Source organism: Fistularia commersonii, chromosome 2, assembly GCF_037954325.1.
Source record: "Fistularia commersonii isolate RoL2024-O1a breed Wild chromosome 2, RoL_Fcom_v1.0, whole genome shotgun sequence".
NCBI classification, from domain to species: domain Eukaryota; kingdom Metazoa; phylum Chordata; class Actinopteri; order Syngnathiformes; family Fistulariidae; genus Fistularia; species Fistularia commersonii.
Genome location: NC_141285.1, coordinates 10,960,680 through 10,987,320, shown reverse-complemented (window position 1 = coordinate 10,987,320; position 26,641 = coordinate 10,960,680). Strand labels below are relative to the sequence as shown.

General features: G+C 37.8%; 1 protein-coding gene across 3 annotated transcripts in view; it reads right to left on the bottom strand.

Annotated features, from left to right (window-relative positions):
* The window catches only part of macrod2 (mono-ADP ribosylhydrolase 2), a 412,763-nt gene that overhangs the window by 239,976 nt on the left and 146,146 nt on the right, over positions 1-26,641 (bottom strand). For all 3 annotated transcript variants that reach the window (XM_086167072.1, XM_086167081.1, XM_086167089.1), the window contains exon 5: positions 26,010-26,126. In XM_086167072.1, coding sequence (XP_086023198.1) covers positions 26,010-26,126 — 117 coding nt within the window. The remainder of the gene's footprint in view (positions 1-26,009; positions 26,127-26,641) is intronic.

The window sequence follows — 26,641 nt, the reverse complement described above, 5'->3', positions numbered from 1 at the left end:
AGCAATTATTTGGAAACACATTCTATATCTGTATATCCTTTTCATTTCTGTACACTTTATTACATATATTACATGGAAAGAGAGATTTTGTGTGTTGCATGTGTTTGTTACTATGTGTGAATGTAGTTCAGTGTCATATGTGTGTGGAAGGCAGCCTTCTGTCCTGATGATTATCACTGATGGCCAGTTTTCTCTGATTAACTCCCAGCCAGGTCCAGAGCAACAAAACATATGGTACATTATAGGATCCTTACCAAAGGCATCATGTTCAAAGTTAAATAGGCTGTTTTCTGCAAAATTGGGCAGCGTGAATAATCATGTAAAATCTAGCTGTAATCTTTAGATCAAATGTACTGTATACAAAAAACAAATTGTTCATTGTCTACACTGACAATCTTACACACAGGCTTGAGGGGGATACTTCTCTACAATCTCCGTTCACACTGGGCAAAAAGCAGGGTTCACCCTGGGCCAGTCGCCAGTCGGTCACAGGGACCGTACAGAAACAGAACCAATTTCCAATTAAACCCTTGAGTCTGAGGCCTGATTTTGAATTGTGGAAGGAAATCAGGGAACATAAAAAAGGAATCAAACTGGAGTGTCTTGTTGCCACACAGCATAGTAATCAACAGAATTATGCATGGAATATCCACATGTGAGGTAAGTAACAGGAGTTCTGGTCAGAAAAAAACAATTTAAGTGAATTTGATTTTCACCAGAAAAAAATTAGAGTTTTTTTCAAGTTTAAATGCAAAGTAGCAAAGGATAAAATGCTAAACACAAACACACACACACACACACACACACGGTATATGTGTTTCAATTTTTCTCTGCCTAGGTTCTTTCCTCGTATAAAAATGGGATGAGAGATAGCATGAACTAAAATTGTCAAAATAAGCTGAAATCTGAGAATCAAAGACAGATGAAAATATTATGGATGCCTAGTCATGCCTCAAACACACATGTACCGTACATGTCAAACACCTTTTCAACAACCTTTTCTTAATGCTAAAAGGCAGCTCTGCTCACGTTGCGCCCTTATCAGACACTTGGTTTTTCTTATAGCAATTTTTGGTGTAAAAGGTGCAAACGAAAACTTGCAGTAAAGTCACCTTCAAAGAAATGCCCTGGTGACAAAGAATTACAAAGCTAAAATTGTTTCTCAGGGAGGAGGCACCAATTCTATTATTCTTTAAAATGCAGCGCAATGGCTTTTATGAGAGTGTGGAAAAGCCATTTGAGAAGCAGGTCAGAGGAGTGAGAGGCTTGGCCCTGAGCACATTGTGTCTTATCCCTCTCCATTTCCACCACCTTGTCCCTGAATAATGGGCAGACCTTGTTGCTGCCCCCTGAGGCTAATGGCTTCTTATGGAGGAGAAATCAGCATTGAAATACCTCCACAGGTAATCCGCCTCTTTAACCAGCAACATGCCTTGTGTCCAATCCTACTGTGTTCAAAATAGCATCAGAGAAAATAAGCGATTCCGACCCTCTGGGATTCCACCATAATATGCTCCCTGAGAAGTGATGTACAAAAAAAAAAATCACAAAGTTATCCATCAAAAATATAGCCAATAGAGATGGCTAATTGTGTTACAAATTTGTGATGGCTTCCTTGATCGCCAAGATTGTTCGAAAAGTGAATACAATTTTGTGATTAAATGTCTTGTACTCCCTTAATTGAGTTAGCTACAGAACATGGAGCAAATGGAGAAAAAAAACAACAAGAAAATAGGAAACATTGAGAAAAACCCAACTGAAACTTGTATAATAAAGATTCATGGGGGATTTCCATCTATATTTGCTCAGACAAAAAGCTGCAGCGGTTATTTAATAAGCATTGTGACCAGGCTTTATAAGTCATGATAGCTACCCTAGGGTGAGAATGTACAATATCAAGAAATATGGAACACACATCTTAGCCAACTGTGGAAAATACATTAAAGCATAAAACAAAATAAATCGAAATGCAATGGAAGATCTACATCTGTATTGTTCACTTAATATTCATGCATTCAGGTAGAAACACATATGAATACAGATACATAAATATATAGGAACCCTACATACATTCTAAATGAGAATATGAAACAGCTTCAGGCATATTCTATATGAATTATTGAACCCTTCACTTAATGTGCTAGTTAAAACTGTATGTCCGCATACTGATTACAGCTCTTCAATAACAATTTTTTATCAGTGCAATTATACTCAGTATACAGTAACTGTTTTTGTTTGCTAATGCTGACAACCCAACTTACACCTTAAATTTAAATGACTAATTGATGTTAATATTTTATGACACATGATATATCTGCAACAAATGCAAAGGACACCTTAAGTGTCACAATAGTGTTGAATTCAAATACAGACTTGATAGTTTTACATTCAAAATAAACCACATAGACTGATGGCTTTTCAGTCACTATTTCTCCCCCAGAGGTCTGAAAGAGGGAGTGCGTTGACAACATATGTGAAGAACAACAAACAGAAATAACAGGCATATTTGAATTCAGCACTGTGACCATGGGACCAAAGCAAATTGCTTCTAAAATAGCAACCTTTGGCCTAGAAAGAAGACAGATGGCACAGTATTTCTTTAATTCCACTTGCAAATTGGCTTACAGAACTGTTATCAAGCAAACTGCAATCTGTTCAACAAAATTCATTTGATATCAGGTTTTGTCTAAAACGGCGAAATCAATTATAATGGAAAGCAAGTGCAAGGTCAACAAGCAACCACACTTCTGTATATTTGGCAAGATATCAACAGATACATTTCGGCTTTGGAATGTCAATGGTCTTTACTGATGTGTATGAGGCTGGTATAAAATAGTGTAGAAACTGTGTACACATGTATCATTATTCACACTTTCTCCACTTCTGCTCGTTTTTGATGCAATGTCAGAAAAGTACTATTGGCTAATTAATAAAGGAAATTGAAAATTGAAAAACAAAGCTGCAAAGGTATGAGTAAAGAGAATACATTGTGGGAGAGAAGACAGGCAGAAAAGAGAGGAATCCAAAAATATGCACATAAAAAAACGGCATTGACACAAACCCTTCTAATAATAACGATATCAAAACAATGAGAAGGTAAAGCTTGTATTCTCTAAGACTAAAAATAAACAGTTAATTTTGTTGTCAATTAAACAGACAGTTAAGAAGCTAGGAAAAAAATATGAAAATGAAAAAATCCTCAAGCTTTCTGTGGTTGGAGTTAATTTCACACGCAGATCTGAACTGACACAAGTGTGCAGTCAAGCATGTGTGTGCAAAGAGAACTTTCACCCCACCCACACTGTGACTTGAGGTGAAACAGGTGGGATTAATGCTACAGTCTCATCTTTCAAACAGCACATTAAGAGCTGAGGAGAGATATTGCTTTCATATAATGCCATCAATAACACAATAAAGCTTAATGGGAATAAAGTAAAACGTATTGAGAACTGCTTTGACCAGCAATAAAACTGACCTCCGTCTGCCAAGTTGGCAAAATAAGGTGAATGTTTTTACTGCTAAAAACATGACAAGCTGGAGGCCACTTGGATGTGCTTTACCTTTTGACGATTTATCCTGAAATTTTTACTCATCTGAGAGATTTATTGTATGTATGTCATTAACTTCTATGTATTTTTCAAATCTCCAAAAATAAGTCTAATGTTGACTGGAACTGTATGGCAGCTATAAATATATGTATATATATATATATATATATATATGTAAAATGTGTCACACACAATTGTTTTTTCGTGCAGTATGTTATAGGATTCCTCAGTTTTAAAAAAGGTACAACATTTCCTGGTGTCATTGAAACACTTTATATAAATAAAATTAATTGCAATGACTTTGCTAGTGTAAAGCCAGACATCTTCTAACATCAAAGTGTCTGGTTGCTAAGGGACTATCTGTTTCATAATGTACTCAACTGAATTAGAATACTGTTGCATATGTAATAGAATGATTATGCAGCTCAAATGTGGGTCCTCAGCTTTAAATATTACAAGTGTTGAACAAAAATGGTCAGCTTGAGTTTTGTTTAAGTCAAAATTATGACACAAATACACTTATTGCAATGTATTGTACTAACTGCAAAGTGGTGTAAATAATTTGTCCTCCTAACACATTTGCAATCCATGCCTCTTGTATATCAGCTTGGACTGTCCTGCAGTGAGTCCTCTCATAAATTTAAATTACATGGTCAAAATAAATGATTCCTTTGAAACATATAGAACATTAAGTCTGCAGTTTGATGCATCTTTATTGATAATAGTAGACAGTTGTAATGTTTTGACCAGTACTATTTGATGTGTCAGCAGCAGCAATGCTCCAAGCATACTTGTTGCACTTAGAAAAGCTGGCCCCCATTTTTTGCTGGCTTAAGATGAGTTTACAGTTTACAAAACTTTGCTTGAATATATTTGCAATATCAGCAATCTAAATGTTATGTAAATTATAAAAAAAAAATCAAACAATGGGATTTAAACTAACAATTTGAAATATTAAAACCGAGAACATATAAAACAGGTTTTGTGTAATTTGCACTTAATGCAGTATCAATAAGCAATTCTATGCTACCTGTACCGCGGAATGGTGCTTTGTGTGCTGTGCTTATTTGTCTGTATATCATGGTGTGCTATGTTGTTTGAAAAATAGTTGATTGTATATAGATGTAATTCCTTCAATGCTTGTGACTCTGATTCATGGATATTCAGGAAACATCATTATACTGATCAAAAACACAATGTCCCATATAAGCGGCTGCTATGAACCTCAGTAAAGTTCCATTTGATGTATTTTGTAAGTTTGTTTATGGTAGTATAACCTATTTATGTTTCCAGTAATTCTTTTCATAAACTTGATCAGTTCTATGCATCTGGTGCCCAGTCTGAATGAGTCACCAAGGAAGAGGTTCTCTGGGTAACTTTTTTTATGATTAAGTAAGTAAATAAATGTATAGTGAAATAAAAAGCAATCTCTTATGATATAAGCTCTGCAATAGCAGGATACATTCCAAGGTCAAAAGTTTATCTGAATTTAAATGGACTTGATGGAATTAAGTGTGTCTAAACAGCCAGCAAAAAGTCAAGTGTCTAATTCTAAATTAAATGAGGGATTGAAAAGGGTAGCCTTGTAAGTGCATTTATGATTGGTTTGAAATGCTGTTTCTCTGAGAAAACCTTTACATGACTAAAAAAATATTTATTTCTGTTTGGTGTTTTGAAACAATATTGTTTCCAGTTGGAATGAATCCTATTTTTTACTGTTCTAGGTAATTGTATTCATTTCCAGGGACTCCATTAAAAATCAAGCCTGCAACCCCCTGAAAACACGTTAAGCAATTACAGAAAGTGACCAAAAATGCAATATGCTTATGTAACAAAAAAAGAAACAATTACCAGTACAAAAGACTAAACCAAATAATGGTACATTGGCAAAAGGGATGTGAATATATCATGAACATTTTCCTAGAATAGAATAGAATAGAATAGAATAGAATAGCCTTTTATTCTCACTGCCTTTCACTGCAAAATAACAAAATTCTTGCTCTATTATCCAGAATATAGCTGATGGACCAACATAGCTCTGGTACACCTCTTCTCCAGGGTAAATGATGGTTCTCCTGCTCACATCCTTTTGCTCAATGGAAATATCTTGAAAATTCAGCCTCTTCCTCTGACAACAACTACAAGCTTCTCCATTGGGATCAGCAAGCTCAGTCAGGGGCAGAGTCTTGGTATCAACAGCCCACGTCATTACATCTGGTTGCATTGGCAATTTCATTTGAGAATAAAAATATATGCCAAGAATAATTCTCAGTTGCAGTCTTGATTGATAAGGAGAGAGCCTTTATGTTGTGTACTTGTTCCCTCCCTAAGTCTTTCATGAACACTGATCACCAATCCTTGTTTATGTGGTGTCAGTACCTCTCCAGGACCCAATTGAATGTCAATCTTTAGAAATCTAGCTATATTGTCATTTGCAGGCCGGCAAGATTTGACAAAGGAAAATCGTATTTCCACGAAAAAAAAAGGAGTGTTCCTCTTGACCTATGCACAGGTGTAGAGCCATTGCAAAATTGACTCCTAATTGCAAAACTGAGTTTTGTCTACGGTATGCTCTCCAAATAGAGCATATGAGTAGTGCTAATAGAACCTGAAAGACTGGCTATCTGCTTCCCTGGACCCTCTGCAGTTTGCATACAGGAAGCACATGAGTGGAGGAGGACGCAATCATCTTCCTCACTCACAGGGCCCCATTCCACCTTGAGGGTGCAGGAAGCACCGTCACCTTCTTTGACTTCTCCTGTGCCTTCAACAGCATCCAACCCACCCTCCTCAAGGACAAGCTGCTGAGTACGCAACTTCACCCTGACATCACTGCCTGGATCCTGGACTACCTCACAGGACGGCGGCAGTATGTTAGGGTGGATGGCTGTGTTTCTGAGGCCATGGCATACAACACAGGAGTGCCCCAAGGTACTGTCCTGTCTCCATTCCTCTTCACCATCCCCACCTCTGACTTCGGTACAACTCTGGCAGCTGCCACCTCCAGAAGTTCTCCGATGACTCATTGTTGGATGTCATGGTTGGATGCATCAACAATGACAACAGGGAGGAGTACAGAGGTCTGATCGTGAGTTTTGTAGAGTGGAGCAACCAGAACCACCACCTACTCAACATCTCCAAGACCAAGGAGGTGTTTGTGGACTTCCGGAAGAATCGGAGGAGATCGATCCCCATCCAGGGTAAAGAAGTAGAGATAGTGGACTCCTACAAGTACCTTGGGGTCCACATCAACAACAACTGGACTGGTCACACAATACCGACACACTCTCCAGGAAGGATCCGAGCAGGATGTGCTTCCTGATGACACTGAGGTCAAGTAACGTCAGTCTTGTCACTAACATGTTAAAGCTGCATACTCCCTATCTTATAATATATACTTTTAAAATGAAACAACTATTGGTCTGGAATCGTAGACAGAGTGTAGAAATTTAACCTAAAAAAAATATTACATGTACAAAACCAATTCTATAGCCTTTTTTTTTGACTCCCGGAAAACGTACGATTTTGCATTTTAACTCAAATAACAGAAGTTTGGCAAAAAAATACCTAAAGTTAAAAAAAATAAATCCAATAAAATTCTGGTTATCTTGATAAGAAACTTTAAGATACACTTTTAGCCAGGGATTGTTTGCTTTAATAACTCATTTGCCCATGTGTAATCGGTGAACATTTTTGCTGAAATCCACTCACCTTTATTTTTCGAATTACATAGCATTTTTAAAAATAGTAATATTATAATAATAACAAAACGAAGAAGAAGGGGAAAAGATAAATATATTGAATATACTTATAATCAAAATATCAATATTTATAACACTGACCTTAAATTCAATAATTTCAGGTAAAGTATGGGTACACACCGATCGCATGAAATGAATTAAGAATTTCACAAGAGCCAAAAGTGAGTGAATAGATAGATAGATAGATGGATGGATGGATGGATGGATGGATGGATGGATGGATGGATGGATGGATGGATGGATGGATGGATGGATGGATGGATGGATGGATGGATGGATGGATGGATGGATGGATGGATGGATGGATAGATAGATAGATAGATAGATAGATAGATAGATAGATAGATAGATAGATAGATAGATAGATAGATAGATAGATAGATAGATAGATAGATAGATAGATAGATAGATAGATAGATAGATAGATAGATAGATAGATAGATAGATAGATCGATAGATCGATAGATCGATAGATAGATAGATAAAGAAATCACAAGATGACAGTGCTGCTAGTGGTGACTGTGTCATTGGCTCTTAGCTTGGAGAGCAAGTAGCCATTCCTGGTCCATCTTGTGGTGCACTTAGGGCTAACAATGGCAAACCAAGGTGACAGAATAAGGAACAAAATGAGAAATATAATTGGAAGGTCAGATTTGATGATAGCCATGCAAGTGAAGGCAAGCTCTTAATTGATACAATGGCCATTGGGTGAGTTTTTCAAGGTAAAATGTGAAAAGACTCATTTTCTTTTTCTTCTTGCAAAAGCTGCTACTGCTGCTGTTGCCAGGCAGGCTATGGCAGAGATCACTTCCACATTCACTCATAGTGTCATGTCATGACACAAAGATTCCTGGCTTTTTTTGTCACACTTAAACTTTAATGAGACATGAAAAGTCAAAACATTTTAATAGAATATATTGCATGTGAGAATTTAAGTCGCTTTCCAATCCAGACAGTAGAAAAGTAATCGCCCCCACTCCCACTCCATTCTCATTTTGATTTTTAAGTCATAAATATTTCTTGAATTTATTTCCTCTTTGTACAGACTGAGAATTCCAAGAGTGTGAATTCCACTAAAGCTGTACTATCACCTTCGAAAGCTGTGAGCTTGGCTTTAAAAGCCGCAGTGAGATTCTCACAGCAGAATGAGTGTCACCCTGCAAGAAAATCTTTTCATCAAGCTCCCTTTCTAACCTGACCCTACCATCTGGGAAACAGATGATACTAATGAGGGATGGCTCCCTGTCCCCTGGCACCAATCGCACACTGTGCTCCCTTTGTATGACACTGTCCCTTATGGCCCCTTGGAGTCACATATACTACTCATTATGCAAACATACACATCCACCAACAAGGACAGGTACACAATAACCACATGTTTTTTTCTTTTTTATGTTTGGTTTATTTCCCTCAAAATGTGCCATACAGACAAAAATTACCCGCTATTAAGACATCATTTGTTGTGTACACTGAAGCAAAGTTGGCATGCTTACTGTATTAAATCAAAGAGGAGTTGTGTAGCACACCACTGTTTGGCTATTCCCTATAACATAAATGTTATTAAGTATTTCCTACTGGCAACTCAGTGGCAGCACATTCTGCATCCTACTGAACTTTCCTGCATTTCGTTCGAGGTCCTACGGAATAAAAAAAGACGACATGGTAAAGTTTACTGTACTGTTGCTCACTCAAAAAAGAAGACAGTGAATTTGGTGTTGGTTAGCCTGTCAGGGACTACTTTGGATTCCTTCTAAGGGAACTGGAAAGGAGCAACCTCTGAGAAACAGGGTCAGACAGGGCTAATTAGTCTGCAGCAGCCCCTCAAGTTTCTGCCCTGGGATATTAATGAATATCCAGTGGAAACCAGCTGCTCGCCACCCAACCCATCCCATCCCCCATTACTCTTCCAATCCCACAAACAAGTGCACCCACCATTTCCTTAGCTCTCTTGACATTCAACCTTGGAGGGGCGGCACTTTGTCAGAGAATAAACCCCATGACTCCTCGTGAGAACACAGCAATACATTATCAATGATCCCAGGGAACGAGTAGAAAGTGGATGAGTGCAGGGAAAAGATATCCAAATGTGTTTAGGTCACAATGTCAGGGAGGGTTCATAACTACCTGGCTTTGTTATCACAATAGAATTGATACAGGTTTTGAGCAAATGATAACAATGATTCTTTCATAAGTGCTTTCATGTAGTGTATTTCATTTTTTGTATATTGTGCTAAATTGTGTTACCATGAATACCTATTGCGGTAAACCTTGTTAAAGAAGTCATCAGTAGATCTAGTCATAAGCTACCACCAGGGCTTGTAATTTCTTCTGTGCGCACACACAGTCCTTTCAGTAAATGTCACAGTGACTTCAGTAAGTGTTTCTTTCAAATCTATTTTTGAATAAATATAGAGACATTCTAAATATCAGAGAAAATTACTGACTTGGGCAAATATTAGAAAATGACTTTCCCTAGTAATAATGTACAAGACACCTTAAATTAAGATGCTACCTACTAAAAATTAAAAGTGGGCCCCTGAGACAGGGTATTAAACAGCATTAAAGTACAGTTTTACAGCTTTTGACTTGACTGAGTAAAATGCAAAAGGCAAAAATTGATATCACATTCAACTCAAAACAAACTAATGACAAAAAAGATAATGAAAACTTGTTATAATAAGCAAATTCTGAAATCACAACTGTGAAAGTTAAACAAAGTAAAATGGAAACTTAATAGTTCACTTTTCATGCATTAGAATTAAAGAATAAATGTCCTGTCTACGTGTGTTACAAACTATATGTTGCATGAATTGTTGCATTACTTTAAAGCTACAATAAAAACTTTGAAACTTTATCTTGAATGTCCAAATCCCCATATTGTTTACCTGGCAACATTCACTGATCGAACATTGCTTGTTCTTGGGGATACACAAAGCCCCCTTTTCTCAAGGCCTGAACCCCTCAGGTAGTGCGGCACCTGAAGAGAATAGCAGGGAACTAAAGAGTGCGAAACATAAATTTGTCATTTGCATCAAGGTCCCTGGTGTACCTAAAGGGTTGTGGACAAATGTAACAATTCAGAAATATAGACAGCAAGCTTGCAAGCTCACTAGGTAACGTAAAACAAGTAATTCAGGTTAAATGCATTCATTAAATCAACAAAATGATGCTGCTACATAAGAAATATCTATGTCTTATTTTAGGTTAAGTCCTTTATTGATTGCTTGCTGGGAAATTATACAACACTTTGTTGTCATTATTACACACGGGACTGAGACACACACATGCACATGTACGAAAATAACTTGTAAAATTGCATCAATGGAGAGGTGACAGTATGAAAAGGTTTCCTCTTGTAGGTGACATGGAGCAGTGTAGGAGTTTGGGCCTTGCTCATGGGTACATCAGCAGTGCTCAGGAGTTAATCCGACACCTCTCCAACCACAGTCTACAATCCATCCCTAAGCCCAGTCCCAATGGACTAATCCACTGCCCCCCCAACCACACTATAGACATGATGTTTATCATATCTATTGCATTGCAACACCAGATGGTTTTGCCATCTATTGTCTCTACTACATTTGGTCACTGTTGTGGCCAACCCGTGGCAACACACACAGAGCTCCTCCCTTGTCGCACACCTCAACCTCTGGTCCATGCAAACACTGTGCACATCTTAAAGTCACAGTAACAGTTGAAAATAGCAACAGTGGGAACAACGGCAAGAACACTAAACACTCATCCCTTAAGGACCATAACAGCTTCAATAATCAAAATGAGAATACTTTATTAATCCCTGGCAGGAAATGGCGAACGTTCCCTGGGACAACCGTCACTGCTACTCAGATGGCGGCAGATCTCAATTTCTATTCTGAAAATGGACACACTCAACAAAGGAATAAAATATAAAACAATCTCAGCTAAAAAGGGGAAAAATTATTAAACCTTAATATGTTTCACATATTTATTCACTTGTGTGCTATTCTGCAGGCCAAATGTGTGAATTTTGTTATGTGAGGAAAAAAAAAATCTGTTAAAATAAAGAGGTGAACAAAGCAGCTACAGTGAGGTCATTTTAAAAATTGGCTGAACTCCAATCTGTGGGTAAACATTTGCTGGTGGCATCGAGTAATGTCACACTTTACAGATGTCATGTAGTACTTTCCCAGAGGCAACTCTATTACAGTAGGATGTCAGGGTGTGACCTCGTGTCCTTTTCATTTTCACACATCTAAATAGGAAGTCAAAGTCATTGAACCTCTTATTCTTGATATACCTTTAACATCTCAAGCCTGTGTGCTGTCACAAGACAGTGTAGATTTTGAAATCCAATCCATAATATGGAAGTTAACCCCTGATTGGTCCCTGCTCTCACAGTAGACATTACTTCTGCACATCTGAGATTGACCATGAATCATTCTAAAGTCTGTGGTGACAGTCACATGGTCAGATATTAGGTGAGTACAAAGAGCAGCCGTGCAGGCTGTTTACTTCACGCATGTGTGCACACACACACGAGCGCGCGCAGAATTCTTTTACTTATGCACTATGATTTCATCACTATTCACTATCTTTGGCAGCACTTGCTGTTGCTCTCCTTATCTTCCTTGCAGTAGATAGACAATCCGATGCTCTACTGGGGGCATGAGGCAGTATTGACATTCAGCTCAAACTCACAGTTCTGAGTGGAGTCCAGGGTGTTTCACATTAATTATGCACGCTTTGATGCCAGGATGCTGAGCAACACCAGTTCCATCATAATTGAAACAATTGAAAAGACAATACCAGATGGGTCAATAATTAGACAGCAGGAGGGGGGAAACTCGATCGGGACGCTTCCCTGCTTGCCCCGCTAATATATCCACCCAGCACATGGATGGACCTTTACTGACGCCTTCAAGATCCCCATGGTGGACAGCCACACGCTGCCCAGTGTGTCATCATTTAAGCAGAGATATGCTTGTGAGAAATTACACCAAATTGGAGGAAGCTGACTTTTGGCTCAGTGCAGCAACAGAGGTTTTACCTAATCCCTTACAAGGGAATGGTGAGAAGTAAACTATTGCCAAAATAAGCTAAAACAGTCACTCTACATATACTTTCAAGACAATTGCCTTTAAAAAAATCTGCAACATTTACCTAGCTATGATGATATAATGTCACTAAAAGTGGAAAACAAACATAGGCACAGCATGCTCCTCTCGGGATTTATAGATGGCCATGACAGTTTGTCGTTTTAAACGGTTTGTTTCCATAATAAGGGAAAACGGTCGGCAATGCCATCGAGAGTGGAAGGGAGTTAAAAGTTTTAAAAACATCCAAAACTTCCAAATACAAATTACACCATATAGGAAGACATTTCCCATTTCAAAATACTTATAGTCCCCAGAAATTAGACAGAAGTAAGATGGTCCGGAAGAGCCTCAATTAGGTTTCCCCAACTAAAATTGGTCAATTGAAAGATTACAAGCACACATTTCTCCTTAAGGAATTGTTGTTTACAGTCAACCTCCTGATGACACTTATGCCTATCAACAAAGAAAAAGAAAATATCTGTAGAAAGAATAGAAAAATGCTTAAATGAATAAATTGCTGTTTCAACTCAATGAAGGAGTTGTAAGGTCAGTAAATTCCAAAAAAAGGTCAAATTTGATCCTGAATTGAACTTTTTACACAGGCAGGCACGCAAAATGTCCATAACGCACATTAGGGGATGGCAATTATGATAAACCTTTAGCGTTGTTGCATTTGTCTGCCAAAGTCTGTAAAGATCTCTGTGGTTTTGAGAGAGATGCAGAACACGCTTTGAGTAACATGCAACATAAGGAAACTTGGTGCTTATTAGTGCTCATTGCTACTTAGGTAATTCAGTGGAAACTGTAGCTAAATGTATTGTGTTTTTATAGCTTCATAGATCACAAGAAATGCACAGTTTTGAAAGTGAACATACAACTTTTTTTGTCAGATTGTACCTTTTATGAAAGCAACAGTATTCACCATGAAATCAGACAAGAATCGCACAACCCAGAAGGTCTCTGTAGTATTAGATTCAATTCAACCTGATACTTTGTGTAGAGGGGAAATACATCTACATGATTGTTTTTAGTCTATCTCTTCATGAGCAAACTATCATCAAAATAGTAAAGTTAATGGAAATGAGCGTTTGTTTTTATCTCTTATGACTATAATCATTACATATTTGTAAGTTTTTATTAATTGTTATGATTTGATGCTGCTTTGACAATCATGGCAATATTTCCTTTATTATTACTATGACATCTATTCATAAGGGCCATTGTAAACTCTGTACAATGTTGATAATAAATGAATAAATAAATAATACATTATGTGCTTTAGACTGTTGAGGACATTATGCACCATCACTATCACTGCTATAAATCTAGCCATGGCATATTTAATTACAATTGTGATAAGTAATTTAGATCAAACTGAAATTCAATGAGCAAATATCACATTATGATTGCAAGTTACTAACAGCTTTGGTTACTGGCATTCGGCCTGGATTTGATGCTGATAGCTTTGGGAGGCAGCATGCCTGCCAGCAGGTACAACCCAAAATATTAATCATACCAGTTCACTTATGCTTCCAAATTTTGTGAAAAAAGGTTTGATTAAATGCTTTTTAATAAATAATATGATAGGTAGTCAAAAAATATGTTACTGTATTTCCGATAATCAAATGTTGGAAGAACTAAAATGTAATTACACATTAAGAAGTCAATGGTTAAACGTGGCGATTTTAAAAATATCATTATGAAATGATTGAAATTCATGTTTGTGCTGATCCCCGTACGTCAACCGTGATGCCAATAAGAAAAATAACCACACTATTAAAAAGATTTACTTAACAGTTGGTATCAAGTCTGCATCTCTTAATACTGCAAAAAGAGACGGCTTCAAATATGTACTGAGTTAAAGGTTCAAAGGTAATTTTGACAAGAAGATCTTCAAGTTACTCTACAGGCTGAGAGCTGATGTTAAGGATAAAATCATCAACGAGCATAAACACACACACACACACACACACACACACACACACACACACGCACTGTGAATTAATTTGCAATTTAATACAACTTAATACAACAATTTAAATATTTCAGACTTTATATCTTTTATAAATCTAGCAAGAAGCCCTCAGCTTTGTTCACTCAGTGTTTAATATGCCAACGCTTATGAAACATTTTAAATTCACACATTTAAGTTGAAATCTAATCGGAATACTGATAATAATTATTATTGCCCTTGTCTTATTAATTATGTTGTTCAATATTCAATTTATTTAATAATGTGCTGGAGTAACGGAGAATAACAAAAAAGAAATCTACAGAAACTGTATCACGTGCCTGTTTAAAAGAGTTAAACAGCTAATCCTGCCTGGACGACTCATATCCTCATACTCATTTTTTATAGTTATAATGTGCAGCTAGAATATTAAAGAGAGGAATTAATAAATTAATTAAACAGAAAGACAAACTCCCACAAGAAATAAAATCGAGCAGATTTAAAGACGATTTCGGGGTTTGAAGACAAATTCAAACAGCTCGGCCCCATTAACTTGATGAAATGAAAATTTCATTTGACAGCGAATGTTATTTTTTTAAAACTGAGAATCTTCCCAATATAATATTGACAAAAATAATTTAAGTTTCCTTTTTATAGCTTATATTTTCTACTTCTTATGAGAGGTTCTTCTGGATGCACACCTAATGTTGCTCTTAATATTGGTCCATCCAGATTTTTAGGGGGCCCCATAGAAGTCCACGAACCTCAGATTTACAACTTGGGATGTTCACATGTACAACACGATTGCTTGGGACAGTGCATTAGATACGACTATAGTAACAGCTACCTATGCATTCATCTCCTTGGATCTTTAGGGGAGGGTTTAGGGATGTAACGTAAAGACAGATTGTTTTCATTTAACAATCTTAAAGGCTTAATGACTGGAAGAAAGCATTTCAGTTTAGTGAGAAGAACATCAAAGTCAGACAAGCAACTATTTAGGCAGGTTATAATCATGCATAATTAGCTGTAAAAATGGCACGACATCAGTCTGTTCCTCCCCGTTCTTAATTAGTTTTTATCCCCAGTCTTCATTGAGAGGTAAACAAAGCCATAAGATTAAAACTTTACTTTTGTTTCTGAGACAACAACACTGTCAGAGGGCATATGGTGGTGTCTTCCAAACACTGTGTATTGTTGCACTGTTGTCCCTGGAGAATACTATGCAATGCCTTGTTATATTTATGAGTTGTTAATCTCTTAGTGTGTCTATATAAAATTCCTGTGGTGAATAATGTACAAAGAACTTCTATGCTCTGGAGTAGCTGTCAGTCACACAATAAGTTGGACCTGCAAAAGTTAATTAGGATTACTTTTCACTTTTTTTTTTTAATTGACGGCATATTTAAATTTAGTTTGCGAAAATATTGGTAAAAACTCAATTTCTGTGGGACCATTTGTTTTGACGATTTTTTCTTTTTTTATTCTTTAAATTCATCTTCAACACGTCAAGAAGAATCAAATGGACAATGTACAGGATGGAAAGCTGGATCACATAGTCTATGGATTTAATGTTTAATTTCTTTTTAATGTTTAACTTAATTTAAGCTGGATGAAATCAAAGATAATGCTTATCCATGATAGGGAAATTGTCTAACAATTAAAAACTTACAATTTGATTGGATTTGCATAAAAACACATTTTAAATATTTACACACACACACACACACACACAAACACACACATTCATCCCATATAATAAAAAAGAAAAGCCTTTCAATATTGAGAAACAATATTAAAGTGATCAGAGAAGTGAAGGACAATAGTGAGTAGACTTCCTTAGGGTGGGTGCATATGCGTGTGTAAATGTGCCACCACTGGATAACGAGGTCTTAATAACAGCCTTCATTAGGCAGGACTTGCCATACTCTTGGGCAGGTGGGAACTGTGTATAATGGGAAGGTTAAACTCCATGAACAATGCTGCCACATTCCACTTTTAACCCAACCTTCCATTGGTTCCTCTACTTTCACCCACCCCTTTGATGCATCAATAGCATTTTGAGCCTTCAGCACACCTTGCCCCACCATCTCAGCCAAACAACCCGCCTGCCACACAAGCTGTAGCTGCTATTATACACCATTATTTTGGAGGCCTCTCACCTTTTCATTCTATTTTTAGTCATTTTTAACTAAGACCACCTTAGTCTATGTCTGCCAATGTTTACCCAATCACTCACCCCCCCCCCTCTAGTTTCCTGGTGATGAATGACCGTCGCTCATCTTGAAGGCAACTATGCAGCTGATGCTATATAATTACAGTATCACTGTTTAGATAGAATTACCAAATTACCCTAGTCCTCAAGAGGTCTCAAAGACTGACAGGCCAGCCAACACAGGAAACATAAATATCTGAAAATGGAGACCTTGTAGATGAGCAGGGAAATTAGATTTGCTGTGGTCCTTAAGAGTGAACACATTATAGCCAATGTGCAAATAATAAGAAGACTTAGTCTGCGAAAGTCAGTTTTACTCTCATAAATAATGTCTGGCCTCTATTTCATATCAGGTTTTTCTTTTCCACAGAACCTATACATTCATTCTTCTTTATGAGAATTAAGGTTGTAAAAGAATAACCCGCACAAGGTACAAATAGAGAAACAAACGGCAGACTGACAGAAATGCGAGACTTAAATATAAATTAAAACTATAAAAACACAACTCAACTCAAAACTATCTAACTGAAAGGAAGGTAGACATCATGTATTAGATGAAGTGTGCATGAAGTGATGAAGTTACATTTATGATGTGGGTGCTAACAGCTAACAGATGCATGTCTGTATTTTTATGGTTTTGGTGGCAAAGGTAAAGACCATTGTCTTTAACAGAAGATAATTTTAACTTAAATGCAATACTCAAAATAAATTAATTGAACATATCTTCTTCTCCTTTCAGCTTTTTTCTTCAGGGGTTGCCACAGCAAATCAACTTTCTCCATTTAACCCTATTCTCTGTATCCTCCTCTCTCACACCAACTACCTTCATATCTTCTCTGACTTTCTCTTTGGTCTTCCTCTAGACCTCCTGCCTGGCAGCTCCAATTCCAGCATCCGTCTACCAATACATTCACTATCCCTCCTCTCTACATGACCGAACCATCTCAGTCAGGCTTCTCTGACCTTCTCTCCAAAACATCTAACATGTGCTGTTCCATACATAATTTGATGAGTATGTGTTGAGATCTGTATAGAAATAAAGTACAATCTAGTCTGGGCTCATGCTTGACATTAAGTTTACAGAAACAAGGCTATTCAAGTTTAAAAATCTCATCAGACAAGCTATTTACATGATTTATTTTTAAAAGTGCACTTTGATATAATTGATAGAATAAATGGCCATCATTACAAATGTATTGTTGACCATACAAACTAGATAGTTATGCTTAAATAGCCCCCCTCACATGGACTTTTATTTCAAGACTACTAGAGTACCACCATTTCATTCATTTCTATTTCTTATGCTGCAGAACCCCTGGATGATCTTGTCAATATATGATTTAATACAAGAATTAGCAGCTTTGTCACATTTTATTAACATAACCTTCCTAACAAATTAATACACAACCTGTCAAGGACAAGGATAATGCAAGGACAAATGAATTTGATTTGGTAGAGATTTCGTTGGAATAACAAAGCTCACCAGTTTGACAATGTTTTAGAGGGCCATTTAATCTTAATGAGCTATCTGTTATTAAGCACTTTACAATGAGTTATCTGTTTCTTAAGTGGGTCAGCAGGACTTACAGGCAATTCTTTTAGATTAAGAAGGGTCAGGGCAAGATTGCATGTTATCAGGATTAAAACAATAATAATATTAAGAAAAATCTGACAGGTCTATTTTAAGCACTGTTGCACAGGAGCAGTTATGACTCACGATACAGATTCCCTTATAACAGAGTCGACCAGATATTCTTTCCTGTAACTGTAGCTTCACAGGAATGCACATTAAAAAATTGCAATCAAGGTGATTTTACTAGGATCAAAAACTTTTCGGATGAACACAAACAGGACCCATGTTAACCAGTTTAACTGGTTAGTTTTAATGCCAAAAGACCTGCAACCTGACCAAAATATTTAGAAAGAAAACATTTTCACAGAAAATTCCTAACCTATTCCTATTAAGGCTGCACCTTAGCTGCCTTCTGCTTATGGTTCATCCATAATGGGGTAAATGCAGTGGTCAAATTTCACTGATGTTGTGCTTTATGTATAACTGAATGTGACAATAAAGGTATTTCTCTTCTCCCTCAGTTGGCGCTATAAGATTTGACAACAGTTGACCATGACCTGGATGACTGAGAAGCTTTATAGACACAGAGATGAAATTATTGAGGTTTCCTCTGGGACTGACTGGGATGGATGGTATCAGGAATGAGCCTGATACTGATCAGAGGGACAGCACATGTTAGATGTTTTGGAGATAAAGTCAGAGAGACCAGGTTGACATGATTTGGCTATGTACATAAGATAGATTGTGAGGGTTAGTGAAGATATGGCTACAAGGATGCTGGAACTGCCACGCAAAAGGCCTTGAGGAAGACCGGAGAGGAGATTTATGGGTGGAGTGAAAGAGGACATAAGTTAGGCGGTGTGAGAGAAGAGAATAAGGTATGATGGTGGCAGATGATTTGCTGCGGAGAACCCTGAAGGGAACAGCCAAAAAGAAAAGAAGGAGAAGAAGATTTAAAGCATAAACACCGAGATAATGTATGTAATTGTAAGGAGAAAGCAGCAAAACAATAAACAGTACAAACAGTTTGAACTGTCAGTCTTAGATGGCCCAAGAGAATAAAACCAGGCTCGGTAAGGATTGGAAATGAAACTTGAGCATGAAATTACACCATGGCTATCTAAGGTTTTCTTTGGGACATTAACTTTCCAAAGCAGACCTCTAGTTTAAACTCTGAATAGCTCTACTATGGCAGCAAGGACTGAAATGCATAAATAGGGTTTAACCCTCAATGTCTCCGCTAATATTAGTTTTGACGTATAGAGCAGCATAATAATGGAGAGATTCAGTCACTGCAGATCATTAACATGTGTGTCACAAGTCACATTTCCCCCCTTAAATGAAAAAGAAAAAGACAACCAGTATCACAACGAGCAATTTAAGGGAAGTCTATGGAAAGTCTGAAAAAATATGCTTCTCTGCAGATTAACTTCTGTTGCACTTCATCACACAGGATTTTAAGTAGAAAGATGTACTGAAATCATATCCTCTTTGTTGACCTATTTTTTCAATTTTCTGTCATTTTTTGTATTAATATTGTCTGTGCAAATATTTAATTTGATGTACACTTAAAATGAAATGGTAAATGGTGAAGTAATTGAAAGATAAATGTAGAACATCCACCAAAAATATCATCATAAATATTGGACTTGGCTTGTTTCACCTGACACAATGTTATCATTTGGCTATTTATCCATGAGCAGATGAGTAACTTGTTCAACATGAGGTGAAATGGACAATTTTCTTGTCAGATAGTCCCCCCCTCCCCATCTATCTGCTATGGTAGTTGGGTAATTATTGTCTTTGTTTAAAAATCCTTGGCCAGGTTTATAATAATCAGTCCCACATGTGCATGGGCCTTTTAAAGAAAAGGCTCATTTGCCACTAGGATTCACAGCCTAAAGTGCTTAGTGAGGATGTAATGGAAAGCAGCTTTGTTGTCCTCAGGAAAAAATAGACTGCGATGAGTTGGGACAAGCACAGAATTTTTCAATTCCCTCAGTCCATCAAATATCCAAGCAAAGACAACTCTGATTTCAGATCAACTTCTCTTCTCCCTGTGGACATTAAGCAGTTTTCTGGAACAATGTGATGTCTTTCAGACACCTACCAGATACCAAATTGTGTTTTAATTGCACATTTTGCCAGCTAAATTGATTTTTTTTCTGTTTTTTGCCTGCTCCCATCACAAGTCGCCACAGTGAATCATCTTCCTCCATCTAACCCTATCATCCGTATCTTTTTCTCTCAAACCAAAAAACTTCACATTATCTTTCACTCCATCCATAAATCTTTCTCTAAAGCCTTCTGCCTGTCAGTTTAGACCTCAGGATCTTCAAACTGATATATTCGCAATCTCTGCTTTTTACATAACCAGGCCATATCAGTTTGGCTTCCGTGGCTTTATTGCCAAAACACTTATGTGAGGGTCCTCTTCTCGACTAATTTCTTAACCTATCCATTCTCATCACTCCGAGAGTGGAAACATCAGCATTTTCATCTCTGCTCCAGCTCTGACATTGTCCATTTGACTCTCTAAAATATACAATATCACTGTTCTCACCACTGTCTTATACACCTTTACTTTCATTCAGAATCAGATCATTTCATTGTGCATTACAGCTGACACTTCTCTATAGATTTTTAAGAGTAGATGAACCTTTGATTTTAACTTATAAGGCAAAAAAACCTTAAATAAGGCCAAAATGAAGTTTTACTGGTAAAGGGTGATGATAGTGCATTTGAATAGCAAAAAAAGACTTTAAAAGTTCCTTTAAAATGTAAACAATATATCACACACAGTGTGTCCTTGACTGTAGCCAGTTATTTCAATTTGTTGCCTGTCACACTAATTCTATCCATGCCTCCCTTTTTTTTACAACATGCATTTTATCATTTTATGTCTGACAGAATACAGCAATCTGCTGTAAAGCATGACAGAAGATACTTTGCGTTCAAGGTATTCGTCAAATCTGAAAGCAAAACCTCTCAATATATTTCTCATTTAAATGTTTTTTTTCTGAGCCAGTTCTATCCATACTCTCTCTCCCTTTCTCCCTCTCTCTCTTTCTCACCCTCACACACACACGCACGCACGCACGCACGCACGCACGCACGCACGCACGCACGCACACACACACACACACACACACACACACACACACACACACACACACACACACACACACACACACACACACACACACACACACACACACACACACACACATAAATATGGTTATACTGGAGGTAGCCACAAACCCAACTAAATTAATCTAATATGTACATTAACAATTTAATGTTCTCGGTCATTTCTATCTTCATATTTGACATCTCTAAGTTACATTGCAGAATTTCTGGAAAATTAAAAAGATATCCATTAACTTTGTGATGTCTGTCTTGTTTACTTTATTAAATATTGAGGGGGTGGGAAGGCCATTGTTCATGATTGAAGACCCTGAATACATTGTTTGCTGCTGTCACAGCAGCTTTATAATGTCTGCGTAGGTGTGACAAATAAGTCACTGATGGAACAAATGGAAAAAGAAAAAAAAACAGTAAATTAAGTGTTCTACACACAGTGAGAATGTCTTGTCAGAACTGAGTACTAACATAATAAATTCCAGATGCTGTCATAAAAGAAAGATTAAACAGAAGAAGACAGCCATCAAAGTTAGAATATAAAATGATGATACCGGGTTTAAAATGTAAAATCAGCATATTCAGATATTAACTGTCTGCACCCGGTAAAAAAATGCCATCCAAAACAAGCTCTCAGATCAAAGATGGTGTTTTGACCAGAGATAATTCCTGATAACAGTGCCCAATGGCAGGGTGATCGCTCCCAGGTGATCTTGTATGTTATTAAGCTGTCATAGTGCCCCGCCTGTTTATGTACTTCAGGCACTTGTGGCCACATTAAAGACTGACTCCAGATTTATCTGCTCCTTCTTTTTGACATCTTTACAACACAATGTATTAATATAACCTAATTTCATCTGGGCCAAAAGTCTGCTCTTGGATGTCTCATGGAAATCCTTCAGGGTTAGATTTGGACTGTTGGGAGATGATTCTTGCCCAATTTACACCGATTGGCATTTCATCTTAACCTACTTTCCTTTTTGTTCTCTTACATTTACAAGAGAACAAAATTTATAACTTATTTTCTTTATTATATATGACAGTGTATCCATGAGCGAGAGCAAGAGCAAGAGCTTAAAAATATATGTGTGTCTGTATATATAGTTTTTTAACTGTATTCATACACACACACAGTCACACACACAAACAGACTGAAAGGGAGCAAAAGCTAGCGCTCTTCTAGAGCACAGAAAAATCCAGGGAGTTGTGTCAGAAAGGGCCTCTGATGTGAAAACACACTACGTGTGTGAATCAAACCAATGATTTTTATACCAGATCAGTTGAGGGCCAGGTTAATAACAACAGCCACCTGTACTGAAGACCTACAGGGTATTATCAGAAATTGGGCTATGGTGGGTCACAGAAGATGAGAAAGAAGGCTAACGGGAGAGAAAATGCAAGACTCTAGAGTTGAGAGGAGAATCTTTGGATGTTGGGACTATGACATGAATAGGTAGAGAATTGCTTAGCATGATGCAGAGGAGAAAGCTAAATACAAAGTGTGTCCAGGTGACCAGTTGGAAAGGTAATAAGGTAATATGCTTCTGGACAGGATTTAAGCTATTCTAACATGGTATTGATAAGAGGAGACATGGAATAGAAGTTATTGTGAAGGAGGAGTTTGTTGGGAGTGTGGCAGAAGTAGAAAGATTGTCAGATGGAGTGATAAATCTGAAGCTCGAAATTGCAGGTGAGACGCTCAATGTTGGTTTGGTACGTTTATGGAGAGGATTCCAGGTTATGATGGTCTGTTGCCACTAGATGTCCCCATTTTCACCTGGTTTATTTTTGCTGAGTCACATTTTCTGTTGATTAGACCTAGTTAAGTACTCACTGCTACCATCTGTGACTGATTTAGCTTCCCTTTACAAGCCCCCTCAGTTTGCTTGTTCTTTGCTCAGTCTGACTAGGTGACTGTAGTTCCCTTGTGTGATCTGACTGGCTTCTTGTTGAAGTGGCTGGGACTCCTTTTCCAATTTATATCTTCTGTGCTTGCGGAATTATTTTGGTCAGTAAAGACATTGAACTGAACTCTTCTCTGCCTCCCTGCATTGGAGTCTGCTTTGTGATCAAGCGTCTGTCTGGTATGCAAAGTGAACTGGGTCCAATCACTGGGTGAAATCTGACAGTTTAGCGTCCTAGATTGGGAAGCAGAGGGACAGATGATAATGGACTTTGCAAACCTGTCGGAATTGAGTGAATTTTCTTCCAGAAGAGGCAGGAATATAGCCTGCCTTTGGGTAAAGGTGGGCTACATCTTGCAAAGATTATGTAATCTGAAATAAATTGATGGAATATAACAGAAAATGTGCATTGAATCAATGACTGCAATGTAGTGGTTGAGATTGTAGCCAGAGAGCATACAATGGTGGGGTGCGGGATGAACTGGTTGCAAGAAAGCTAAAGTAGACAAAGGCAGAGCAAAAGATGAATAGGTGAATGCTGAGAAAGGATGGGGGCCATTGAAGAGGATCTTAAATACTGCATATACCTTTCAAGGTATAGAAATGTCTAGGCAAGGTAGCAGTAGTTTTGGACAGGACCATCAACAGGGCCTTTAATGTGGAAGGATGCCAGTTATGAAGGAGTGTGCTGTCGTAGATTTTCAAGATTAAGGAAGATGTGCAGAGTTGTGGTAACCAAAAAGGAGTGAAGTTGATGAGCCATAAAATGGATTTATTAGAGAGAATACTGAGAGCAGAAGTGAGCGGTAGTATATTTTCAAGACAAGAGTACAACAGATGCAGTATTGTGAAAATATTGATCAAGAAACATACAGGAGGTTGGAGCATTATAAGTACTACAGATGCAGTATTTGCTCTGAGGAATGCTAATAAAGGTCTGCTGGAGCTGCATTGCGCTTTTGTAGACCTATAAAAAGCATATGACAGGGTGCCATGAGAGGAAGTCTGGAGTAGCAGAGAAGTATTAGGCTGGTGCAGGACATGTATGCCTGCTGGGGCAGTGGTGAGGTGTGCAGTAGGAGTGACAGAAGTCCCTGAATGGAAGAGCTGAAAGAAGAGGTAGGAGCATTGTGCCTTGTAGGTCTAGAATAATTATGACAGGGTGCTAAGGTACTTATAAAGAAGTACTTTATGAAGTATATTAGCGTGGTGTGGGATATGTATGTCGGCGATAAGACAGTGCTGAGGTGTCATAGGGGTGACAGAGGGTTTAAAGTGGTGATGGGGCTTGGATCAGTTCTTGGCCACTTGTTTGCAAAGGTGATGGATAAGGCTAGACAGGACTGACCATGGGTTATGATGTTTGCTGATGACACTGATCTGTGGTGCAAGTGAAGGAAACTCAAGAGGGGTGGAGGTATGCCCTGGAGAGGAGGGAGGTTAGCAGCAACAAAATAGAATATCTATGACTGAATGGCAGGGACCCAAGTGGAACTGTGAGGCTATAAGAAGTAGTGATAAAGAAGGATTTTGCCGTAAGTATCTAAGATCAACACAACAGAGTAATGTAAAGTGGGGGTGGGGGGTGAAGAAACATGCACAAGCATGTTCAAGTGGGTAGAAATAAGTGTCCAGTGTGATGTTCAATGGAGTATCAGCCAAAATGAAAGATGTACAAGATGGTGGTGACACAAGCAATATTGTATGGTTCTGAGACAGTGTCATTTAGGAAACGACAGAAGGCAGACTTTGAGGTAGCAGAGATGAGGATGTTGGAACCGAAAGATAGCATCATAAATTAGTCAGTCAGAGGGACCGCGCATGTTAATGTTTTGGACATGTACAATACATAGGAGAGTTAATGTGGCTACTACCTTGTTATAAGGATACTATTTGAACTGTCAGACAGGAATTCTGGAGGAAGAGGATATTTATAGATGGTGAAGATGAGAGAAGGTGCAATGAATAGGGTTAGGTGGAGGAAAGTGAGGAAGATATGTAATCCATCAGAGTGCTGAACAAATAAGATACAAGAGTAAGATGCAAATGAAATAAAAATCCTCCATTATTTTATTAATTCCGCCTATCCTGTGATGAGGAACACAAAGGAAATAGAGGTTTCATAATAACCAACAGTATGTTTTTGGAATATGGGAGGAAACCAGGGAGCCCAACGGAAACCCACACAGACTCGGGGAACATGTAGACTCCACACAGAGTGTGTGTGTGTGTGTGTGTGTGTGTGTGTGTGTGTGTGTGTGTGTGTGTGTGTGTGTGTGTGTGTGTGTGTGTATGAGTGTGTGTGTGTGTGTGTGTGTGTGTGTGTGACAAAGAGAGAGATCGATTGTGCTGAGATGAAGACATATCACCTATTCATTAAATACATTGGAATGCTATAATCAATCAAGCTGAGCTGATACTTCATTTAATGGCTTTATGTGCATATGACACTACTATCTAGGTAACCAACAAGTACCATTCATATTGTTCTCCACAAAATACTGCGTATGAAAATGAGCTTTTTAAGGCCATTATGATTCACCTGTTTTATATTGGATACGAACAACCTTTGTCATTGCCTAGAGGTATACCACATACATAGTCAGGCCAGGATGTATACATACATATCATACAGAGAATTCTTCTTCAGTCACACTTCAGAAAATAATGTAGTTTCAGGATGGATAGCACAAAATTTTCACTCGCTTCTTTACATCACTGCCTAAATAGACAACAACTGCAAGGGTGTTTCAGAGCTGACATGTGGTGAATATTCCTCCAAGGCACCCATGCACAAATGACAGGATAAAATTACAAAACATGGTAATTACAGGTACTTACATCTTGCAGGGAGATCATAGCCGCAGGTAATCTTTGCTTTGCCGGTTTCACAGCCATTTAGTGAGTGGCACTCATCATAGAGACAGGAGCCTGCCGCTTTGTGTATGCAGCCATCAACTGAAACACAACAGGAAATACAAAGTAAGATAAGGCTATGCAAATGAGAAAGACACAAGAGTAGTTATTTAAACCCATCTTAAACAAGTGAGCTCGCTCAACAATAACTGTTTTACCTCAGATGAGCCAAATATCACCTAAACAGAAATTATCTTCATAGGTTTTATACTGGTTACTGTAGCTCCATGGCATCAAATTATCTAAGGAGTGTTGTATGATAGGTAGGGATATTGGATCTGTTATATTGTGCTGTGCTTGTTGCTGGTAAATATTGACTAGCTAAGCAATGAAATTAGCTGGGCTAGAATCTAATAACGCCTCCACACACAGCAAAATTGAGACTGTTCTTCCTGTAATCCCTCACTGCTTTCAACAGCAATATAGAGTTAGATCATTAATTGTATTCTCTGGCTCATGATGTGAATCTTATATCTGTACTGTTTTTTGCACTCAGTCTTCCAGGATGCGGACATGTGTTCTGATTCTGTCTTATTCCATGGTGATGTGTGTGTCCT